General features: G+C 36.8%; 1 protein-coding gene across 6 annotated transcripts in view; it reads right to left on the bottom strand.

Annotated features, from left to right (window-relative positions):
- Positions 1-1,095: 1,095 nt before the first annotated feature.
- The window catches only part of SKA1 (spindle and kinetochore associated complex subunit 1), a 55,939-nt gene continuing 45,952 nt past the window's right edge, over positions 1,096-11,082 (bottom strand). For all 6 annotated transcript variants that reach the window (XM_049900913.1, XM_049900916.1, XM_049900915.1 and 3 more), the window contains 2 exons: positions 2,946-3,115; positions 1,096-2,105 (listed from right to left, as the gene is read on the bottom strand). In XM_049900913.1, the coding sequence (XP_049756870.1) occupies positions 1,957-2,105; positions 2,946-3,115 (319 nt within the window). In that variant the 3' untranslated portion in view covers positions 1,096-1,956. The remainder of the gene's footprint in view (positions 2,106-2,945; positions 3,116-11,082) is intronic.

Below are 11,082 nucleotides of genomic sequence, written 5' to 3'. Positions count from 1 at the left end.
CACCAACAAACTTTTGTAATTTAGAACAGCCTACATTTATCCCATTGACCCAAGAGAAGAAAATCTTAATTACCTGAAGGTTTTGAGGTGGTGTATGGATGCTAATGTAAATGGTGTTGTGCTTTTAATGTGAAATTCTAATGGTTCATTGCTGATGTGTGTGTGTGTGTCTGTATATATATAAAGAGAGAGAGAGGGAGGCTGTTGTATATTAATCTTGTATCCTGCAGCAACCTTGCTGTAACTGCTTATTAATCGCAGGAGTTTTTTTGCCGATTCTTTGAGATTTTCTATATAATCATATCATCTGCAAACAAAGACAGTTTTTCTTCCTTTTCAATCTGTATACCTTTTATTTCTTTTTCTTGTCTTAATCCATTAGCTGGAAAGCCTGGTGGTGTAGTGGTCAAGAGCTACAGCTGCTAACCAAAAAGGTCGGGAGTTCAAATCCACCAGGCGCTCCTTGGAAACTCTATGGGTAGTTCTACTGTGTCCTATAGGGTTGCTACGAGGCGGAATCGACTTGATGGCAATGGTTTTGATTTGATTTTTGGTATTGCATTAGCTAAGACTTTCAGTATGATGTTGAATAGGAGTGGTGAGGGGGAACATCCTTGCCTTGCTCACCATCTTAGGGGGAAAGCATCTGGTTTCTCACCCTTAAATGTGATGTTAGCTGTAGGTTTTTGGAAAATATTCTTTATCAAGTTGAGGAAATTCTCCAAAGTAAGATTTCAAAAAATTTCATTTTCAAAAAATAAAGTAGAACAAGTCTATCATTTTGCTTGAAAATGTTCAAGTAACAGATTAATTCTTATTTGAAAGTTGAAAAGTCTTCATTATTCTTTCAGGAAGATGATTTTATCTGAATTAATGCACTAAATTGACTGTTATGTGCTGACGATTAAAATAGAGACCAACTGTTCACCTCAGTATAAAACCCAGATACATTCTACAAAAACAACCTACTGACACAATTGTTCAATATGAGTTTCAGGAAGAAATACTTTAAACAGAGAAAACTTTTTTCATAGGAAAAAATAATTTATAGAGAAAAATTAAGAAAGACTTAAAACAAAGTAAAGTATAATGCCATTACTTTTATTTAAAGCAAGACATGAAAAATTAAACATACTTGCATTTAAATTAAGGAAAAAGAAAGGATAACAACAATGTACCCCGTGGTCATCATAGTGATGGTGTTAACCAGGCCACAAGGCCTGATGAGACATTTTTCTTCTCTGTTACAGGGATAAGTCTGCCAAACAGATGGCACAGACATTAGACCAGATACTCTCCCCAGGTGCGGAAGAGAAACATAGCTAAATTTCTACAATCTAATCACTCATTATCCATGACCACAATCAACCTGCTCACATATGTCATTTTATCATCTTTTTCATTTCAATGTACTTTCACTGCAGTTTCATTACAGGTTCAAGTTTACAGACTGGTTTATACTGAATGCATTTCATAAAAGCTGTTCCTTAATGACATATGGGAAAGCAGAAAAATCACATGCATGATATGCCTCTAACTCCAACTTTTAGGAAGTCTTCCTGTAGACTGAAATGCCATTGATAGAGTTCAGACACTAATGATCTTTAATTCCAAGGGGTCTGGGAATCCTTGACCATATCTACATGACCCATTTCTTCCATGATCATATCTGTACCCTTCTTACTGGGTCTGCTGCATTATCCACTAAACACAGAAAATTGATGTAAACATTTTTGGTTCCATTATGTGGCTAGCACAGAGGGTTTTAAGGCAGGAGCTTAAATATTTGTTGAAAGGGAGTAAATTTTAAAAATACCTATGCTTTATCAAAATAAAAGTTTTATTTTTATAGGAAACAAGAAAAGAAAATGAAAAAGCTAATGAAATTATATATAGAGAAATTACAGGGATAGCCTGTATACCCCACTGTTGACTGGTTCAAGATCTCACAAGGCCTCAGGTTATAACATAACGGGTCAGTCCTCCCCCTCGGACCTCCGAGAGCCTCCTGCAGTGTCGTAAAATATTCAGTATCACGTGAAACCTCTTGTCAACTTTCAAAGCAGTGAACTCTTTTATGTCCGCTTCCACTATAAAACAATGACCTAAAAATAAAGATATCAGTGCTAATTTTTATATGGCCAGCTTTCAAGATAAGTCTTTAATGCATTAAACTGTGACTATGAATGGCATTAATCGCTTTTACTATCATTATCAAACAAAAGTGAGAACTGGTATTCTTTCTAAAATGGTAATTATTCTATCAACTGACACTGCATAATATTTACTGTAGCATTTCAGAAATGTAGTCCCGCTTATTATATCACTAGCTGCCTACTGGTATGTCTTGAACAATACATTTTTCAAGCAACAATATGGTAAAGTGGTTAAGAACATGAAATCCAGAGTGGCTCTATCACTTAACTTGCTGACTTTGGGCAAGTTACTTAAGCTCTCTATGCCTAGTCTGCAAAATGGGAGTAATAATAGTAAAAAAAAAAAAAAACCTACCTCTTAATGATGTTATGAGGACTAATGTTCTTAGTACGCCATCTGGCACATAGTAAGTACTATATAAGTGTGACTGTTGTCATTACTATTCTAATTCACAGAATATTGGGCATAGTTCCACAATAGAATCTAGAGCAGTTATTTCTCAGCCACAGCACTACTGACATTTTGGGTCTGGTAATTCTTTTTTTTGTGGGGCTGTTCTGTACATTGTAGAACGTTTTAGCAGCATCCCCAGCTTCTACCCACTGGATGCTAGCAGCATCCCTACACCAGTTGTAACAACCAAAAATGTCTCCAGACATTGCCAAATGTCCCCTGGTAGGCAAAACTGCTTCCATTGAGACCTCTCAACGTTAGAATTTTCTAGTTTCTCATAATTTAGTTATATGCCAAACAGCTGACATGTACGCATATATACACTATCATTTTACCTTTGGTATCCTTCGTTTCTTCATCAATAAATCTGTGATAGAGGTTTCTGGCCACAGAACTCATAGACTTTTTTGGTTGATGTAAGATCTTATATTTACTAGCTACTGCCTTGTTGATTTCTTTAATAACATCGTTAATTTGACAATAAGTTAAGCGGGATTTCATGTACCTATAAAAAAAAGTATATGATTAGTTTTTTCTTTTTTAAAGAACCATCAAACAAAATTATTTTCTTTGAAAAATGAAAGTATGACTATTTTTTATATAGTAAATCTATGGTGCCCTTTATGAAAATAATTTCATTTTAACTTCCAAATAAACCTGAGGCATCTCGACAGCTGAAAACTTAGAGATGGCAACATATCAGTGCTTATCTTGCCTAATTATGTCCGTGTGCATTAATCCAAGGTGGGTTCAATTCTCCACCCACAGAGAATATTACAATTTAAAATGAGCTCTCAAATTCTGATTCAAATGGGCTGATTAACCTCAACATAAAATTAAATTTAAATACTTAAAAGTGTTTGTGAGCAAAGGAAAGAAAAATCTAAAGAGTTTTCTGTAAAAACTATTATTTGTTCAGACAGAGAGTGAAAAGAAGAGGATGATGTGGAAAGGGGGGAGAAGGAAAGGGAAGACAAGGACAACAAAAAAGAAAAAACCATGACAAAAAAGGTGACAGTGAGGACTAAAACAAAGAAGAAATGATAGGGTTCAGAATTTAAGCAGCAAAGGCAGAGAAGAATCAATACACAACCACACTGTTTTTTATTCCCTAGTTCCCTTAGAACATTGTCCCTTTCACTCTAAATTCCACTCCTTCAATCTGGCCTATCCTGCCAGTCACCACTGAATCTTTATATTTAGGGTAAGTGACCAATTCCTGGAGATTCAGTGTGGACTAGCTTGAGAGTTTAAAAACTTCTAGGGACCCAGTATTTTGGGGGGGTGGGGGAGAGGAAAAACTTTCCTGAGTTTTACCTCCAGGTGTTCCTCATAGTCTCATGGTGAAGATCAGAGAAAAATTTCCTAGGGCTTTGGGCAGGGAAGGGTAAAGGTAACCATTCTGGAATAAGTTCAGAGGAAAAGTAACCCTTTTGAAATATGCCTAAAGCCAGAGCATTCTATTCTCCATAACAAAGATATAACATTCTATTCTCCCTCCTCAAGGGAAACTACTCTACCAGAGCCTTATCATACCTAGGTAATAGGACAACAACAGCCCCCTCTACCTTTCTTGTCTCACCTAAAGGGGGGCAGGGGGAAGGCTAAGAAACACTTCTGAAGGTCAAGGCCCAGAGGTTCAGGGCACTTAAAAAACTGAGATTTAATTATAAGCTTATAGACATCAACAGGTCTCCAGTGGATTACAATTGAGAGAGGTGCAAGATGCAGAATTTATGTAAGGATTTTCTAGGGAACCTTAAAGGCAACAAAAGAAACAACAGGGACACTAGAGGATATTGAAGTCTCTGACACCTACAGCAAGAATTAAATGCTGCCCTGCTTTTCGCCAAATAAACATAAAACCTCACACTACTTCAATTCTCATACTAAGACCGAATACATCGTGTCCAGCTTTCAACAAAAGATAATGAGGTATACTGAAAGGCAAGAGGACACAGTCTGAAGAGAAAAGGCAAGCATCAGAATGAGACTCAGATATGGCAGATTTCTGAAGTATTAAACCAGTAATTTAAAATAACTATGATTAATGTGTTAAGGACTCTAATGGAAAAAGTATATGCCATGGAAGAATAGATATGTAATGTAAACAGTAACAGAAAGGAAGAATGCTTTCTCTGTAGAATGGACATGGCTGAGGAAAGAATCAGTGAGCTAGAAGTTATGTCAATAAAAACTTCCTAAACTGAAATGCAAGGAGAAAACAGAATAAAAAGAAAAAAGAAATAGAATATCCAAGAACTGTGGGACAATTATAAACGTGTAATATGTGTAATGGGAATACCAGGGGAAGAGATGAGCAGAAAAAATATTTTAAGTAATAATGGCTGAGAACTTGCCAAAATTAATAACTAACATCAAACCACAAATCCAGGGAAGCTCAGAGAACATCTAGCAAACAAATACCAAAAAATCTATACCTAGGCATATCGTATTCAAACTATAGAAAACCAAAGACAAGGAAAAAATCTTGAAAGAAGCCAGAGGGGAGAAAAAACCTTACCTATACAGGGACAAGGATGAGAATTACATTGGACGTCTCATCAGAAATCATGCCAAAAAAAGAAAGCAGAGTAAAATATTAAAAGTGTTGAAAGAAAAAACCCCACCAGCCTAGAATTCTGTATCCAGTGAAATTATCCTTAAAACTGAAGGGAAAACCAAGACTTTCTCAGATAAACAAAAACTAGGGAATGAACTGCCAGGAGACCTGCCCTGCAAGAAATGTTAAAAGATGTTTTTCAGGGAAAAGGAAAACAATGCAGGTCAGAAACTCAGATCTACATAAAGAAAGGAAAAATATCAGAGGAGGAATAAATGAAGGTAAGATCTTTTCTTTTTCTTATTCTAAATTGATCTAGTAAATACCTCGTCAAAATAGCCAGAGCAACACTGCATTGGGTGATTATAGCTTATGGATAAGTTAAACGGATGACAGAAATATGATAAGGAATGGGAGAGAAGAATTGGGAATACTGTGTTATAACGTACCTGCAATACCCAGGAAGTGGTATAGTGTTATTTGAAAGTAGACTTATACTAGTTGTAAATACATATTGCAAACTCTAGGGCAACCACTAAGAATATTTTTAAAAGAATTATAATTGATATATGAAGAGGAGAGAAATAGAATCATACAAAATGCTCAATTAAAACAACGCAGAAAAAGAGAAGATTAAAAAAAGAAATGAACTAATAAAAGAAACAGAATACAGTTACAAACATGGTAGATATTAAACCAACAATATCAATAATCACTTTAAATGTGAAAGTTCTAAATATACCAATTAAAAAACAGAGTACATAAAAAAATGACATGCAACTACACACTGTCTTCAAGAAACCCACTTTAAAATATACACCCTGATAGGTTAAAAGTAAAAGGATGAAAATGATACAACTACTTTGGAAAACAATTTGGCTCTTCCTTAAAAAGCTAGATATAGAAATACCATACGATTCAGCAATCCTATCCCTAGCAATATACCTGTGAGAAATAAGAGCTGTCACACAAATAGATTTATGTACACCCATGTTCACTGCAGCAAAAAGATGAAAACAATCTAAATGTCCATCAACAAACAGATAAATGATACATACACACAATGGAATACTATGCAACCATAAAGGACAATGATGAATCCATGAAATGGATGAATCTGGAGGGCATTATGCTGAGCGGAATTAGTCAGTCTCAAAAGGACAAACATTATACAGGACCATTATTACAGGAACTTAAGAAAAGGTTTAAACACAGAAAAACATTCTTTGATGGTTACGATGGTGGAAACGGAGGGGCAAGAGAAATCACTAACTAGATAGTAGACAAGGTTTAACTTCCCTGAAGGGAAGGACAACATACAATACAGGGAGGTCAGCACAAATGAACCAGAGCAAAAGCTAAGAAGCTTCCTGGACACATCCAACACATCAAAGTGTTGAGGGACAAAGTAGCTAGGGCTGGGGCCTGGGGACCATAGTTTTGGGGGACATCTAGGTCAACTGGCATAACAAAGTTTATTAAGAAAACGTTCTGCATCCCACTTTGGTGAGTGGTATTTGGGGTCTTAAAAGCTTGCAAATGACCATCTAATCAGCCAATTGGTCCCAACCCACTTAAAGCAAAAGAGAATGAAGAAAACCAAAGACACAAGGAAAATATTAGCCCAAACAAGTAAAGGACCACAGGAACCACAGGCTCCACCAGTCTGAGACCAGAAGAACTAGATGGTGCATGGCTACCACCAATGGCTGCCCTGAGAGGGAACACAACAGAAAGTCCCTGGAAGAGCAGGAGAAAAGGATGTAGAACTTGAATTCACATAAAAAGACCAGACTTAATGGTCTGACTGAGACTGGAGGAACCCCCGAAGCCGTAGCACATTGTTAATCCAGAACTGAAACCATTCTCAAAGCTCAATCTTCAGAGAAAGATTAGACTGGACTATAAAACAGAAAAAAATGCACGTGAGCAATGTGCTTCTTAGTTCAGTCAGGTATATGAGACCAAATGGGCAGCTCCTGTCCAAAAGCAGGATGAAAAAGCAAGAAAAGACATGAACTGGTCAAATGGACACAGGGAACCTGGGATGGAAACGGGGAGTGTGCTGTCACATTATGGGGATTGTGACTAATGTCACAAAACAATATGTATATAAATTTTTGTGTGAGATATTAACTTGAGCTGTAAACCTTCACCTAAAGCACAATAAAAAAAAAGTAAAAGGATGAAGATACACCATGCTAACATTAATCAAAAGAAAGTTGGAGTACATATATTAATTTCAGACAAAGCAGACTTTAGAACAAAGAAAATTATCAAGCACAAAGAAAGGCATTACTGAATGATAAAGGGATTGGTCAAGTCTCCAAGAAGATATGCTGTTGTTAGGTGCTCTCAAGTTGGTTCTGACTCACAGTGACCTTACGGGACAGAGCAGAACTGCTCCATAAGGTTTCCAAGGAGTGGCTGGTGGATTTGAACTGCTGACCTTGTGGTTAGCAGCCAAGCTCTTAACCACTATGCCACCAGGGCTCCGTTCAAGAAGATATAAACCGTTGCCGTCAAGTCGATTTCGACTCATAGCAACCCATAGGAGAGAGCAGAACTGCCCCATAGAGTTTCCAAGGAGTGCTGGGCAGATTCAAACTGCTGGCCCTTTGGTTAGCAGCCATAGTACTTAACCACTATGCCACCAGGGTTTCTCTTAATATATATGTACCTAGCAACAAAGTGTTAAAATACATGAGGCATAATGGATAGAAATGCAGGGAGAAATAGACAAATCCACTATTATAGTTGGAGACTTCCACATCCCTCTCAGTAACTCATAGATGCAATAGGCAGGAAATCAGTAAGGATATAGTTGAACAGAACATCACCATCAACCAACTGGATTTAATTGGCATTTATAGAATACTTCCACAATAGCAGAATACACATTCTTCTCAAGCTCAGGTGGAATATTCACCAAGATAAACCACATTCTGGGACATAAATCCTATTTCATCAAATTTAAAAGAATACAAGTATGCTTTCAGACCACAATGAAATTAAACTAAAGAACAATAACAGAAAGATAACTAGAAAATCCCAAAATATTTGGAGATTAAACAATGCATTTCTAAGTAACACATGAACCAGAAAAGTTGTCTCAAGAGAAATTAAAAAATATTTTGAAGTGAAAGAAAATGAAAATACAATTTATCAAAATTCATGGGGTAACCCTTATCTACTGTTGGTGAGAATGCAAAATGGTACGGTCACTGCAGAAAACAGTTTGGCAGTTTCTCAAAAAGTTAAACACAGAACTACCATACGACCCAGCAATTTCACTCCCAGGTATATACTCAAAAGACTTGAAAGCAGTGACACAAATAGACACAAGTATACCAATATTCATTGCAGCACTATTCATAATAGCTGAAAGACAGAAACAACTTATATGTCCATCAACGGATGAATAGATAAACAAAATGTGGATCATATAATAGAATACTCAGCCATTAAGAGAAATGAAGTCCTGATACATGCTACCACATGGATGAACCTCGAAAACATTATGCTGAGTGAAATAAGTCAACCACAAAAGGACAAATATTGTATGATCTCACTTACATGAAATAACAAGAATAGGCAAATATATAGAGACCAAGTTTATTAGTGGTTACCAGGGGTGGAGGGAGGGGGAAAAAGGGGGCCACTGTTTGGGAAGCAGCGTGTTTCTGTTTGTGGTGATGGGAAATCTGGCAACGATTATGGGTGATGGTTGCACAACGTGATTAATGTAATTGATATCACTAAATTATACACCTGAAAAATGTTCAACTGGCAAATGTTGTGTTATAAGTATTTTTACAAGAAATAAAAATTTATAGAGTGCTACAGGAAAATTAATAGCATTGAATGCATATATTAGGAAAGAAGAAATACCTAAAATCAATAACTTAAGCTTCCACCTTAGGAAACTAGAGAAAGAAGAGCAATAGAAACCTAAAGCAAGAAGAAACAGTAAAAATTAGAGCAGAAATCAGTGAAATTGAAAACAAGCAAACAATGGAGAAAATCCATGAAGCCAAAAGCTAGTCATTGAAAAGATGAATAAAATTAATAAACCTCTACCAAGTTAATCAAGAGACAGAGAAGACACAAATATCAGAAACAAAAGAGAGGCTATCACTAATGATCCAATGGATATTAAAAGAATGTTGTTACTAGTTGCCATCAAGTCAATTTCAACTCATAGTGACCCCATAAGAAGAACTGCTCTACAGAGTTTTCATGGCTGTGACCGTTCGGAACCAGACTGTCAGGCCTGTCTTCTGAGGCACCTCTTGTTGAGTTCTCTTCTAGAAAACAGAAGCAGAGGGAACACTTCCTAACTCATTCTATGAGGCCATAACCCGTTGCTGTCAAGTCAATTCTGAAACATAGTGACGCTAAAGGACAGAGTAGAACTGCCCCATAGGGTTTCCAAGGAGTGCTTGATGGATTCGAGCTACCAACCTTTTGGTTAGCAGCCATAGCTCTTAACTACCATGCCACCAACATTTCCTCTACGAGGCCAGCATTACCTAATAACAAAGACAAAGACATTAAAAGAATGGAAAACTGCAGACTAATAACTCTCACAAATACGGACACAAAAATCCTCACAAAATATTAGTAAATCAAGTCTAACAATGTATAAAAAATTATATACCATGATCAAGTGGGATTCATTCCAGGCATGCATGGCTAGTTCAACATTCAAAAATCAATTAATGTAATCCATCACATGAACAAACTAAAGAAGAAAAATTCTATGATATCAATAGATGCAGAAAAAGCATTTGACAAAACCTAAATCCTATTCATGATAAAAACTCTCAGCAAACTAGGAACAGAGGAGAACTTCCTCAACTTGATAAAGTACATTGAAAACAAAATAAAAGAAAAACATACAACTAACATCATACTTAATAATGAGAAGCTAGAAGCTTTCCTCCTAAGATCAGGAACAAGGCAAGCATGTCCCCTCTCACTACTCCTATTCAACATCATACTGGAAGTCCTAGCTAATGCAATAAGACAAGCAAAGGAAATAGAAGGTATACAGATTGGGAATGGAGAAATAAAACTGTCTTTGCTTACAGATGATATGATTGGCTATGTAGAAAATCCCTAAAAATTGGCAAAAAGATCCTGGAACTAATAAGCAAAATTAATATACAAAAGTCAATTGCTTTCCTATATGCCAGCAGTGGCCAATTAGAATTTTATTTTATTTATAATAATTTTTATTGTGCTTTAAGTGAAAGTTTACAAATCAAGTCAGTCTGTCACACATAGGCCTATATACACCTTACTACATGCTCCCATTTACTCTGCCCCTAATGAGTCAGCCTGCTCCCTCCCTCCAGTCTCTCCTTTCCTGACCCTTTTGCCAGTTTCTAACCTTCTCTACCCTCCCATCTCCCCTCCAGACAGGAGGCGCCAACACAGTCTCAAGTGTCCACCCAATACAAGTAGCTCACTCTTCATCAGTATCTCTCTCCAACCCATTGTCCAGTCCCTTCCATGTCTGATGAGCTGTCTTCGGGAATGGTTCCTGTCCTGGGCCAACAGAAGGTTTGGGGACCATGACCGCCAGGATTCTTCTAGTCTCAGTCAGACCATTAAGTCTGGTCTTTTTACGAGAATTTGGGGTCTGCATCGCACTGTTCTCCTGCTCCCTCAGGGGGTTCCCTGTTGTGCTCCCTGTCAGGGCAGTCATCGGTTGTGGCCCAATTAGAATTTTAAATTAAAAGCACACCATTTATATTAGCACCAAAAGAAAGAAACACGTATAAATCTAACAAAATATGTACAAGATCTACATGAAGGAAACTATAAAACTCTGATGAAAGAAATCAGATTTAAATAAATGGATATCCATATTCCTGGAAGACTCAATATTGTTAAGATGTCAA

This window comes from Elephas maximus, chromosome 11 (genome assembly GCF_024166365.1).
Source record: "Elephas maximus indicus isolate mEleMax1 chromosome 11, mEleMax1 primary haplotype, whole genome shotgun sequence".
In the NCBI taxonomy this organism is placed as follows: domain Eukaryota; kingdom Metazoa; phylum Chordata; class Mammalia; order Proboscidea; family Elephantidae; genus Elephas; species Elephas maximus.
This window is presented reverse-complemented; position numbering and strand designations above follow the sequence as displayed.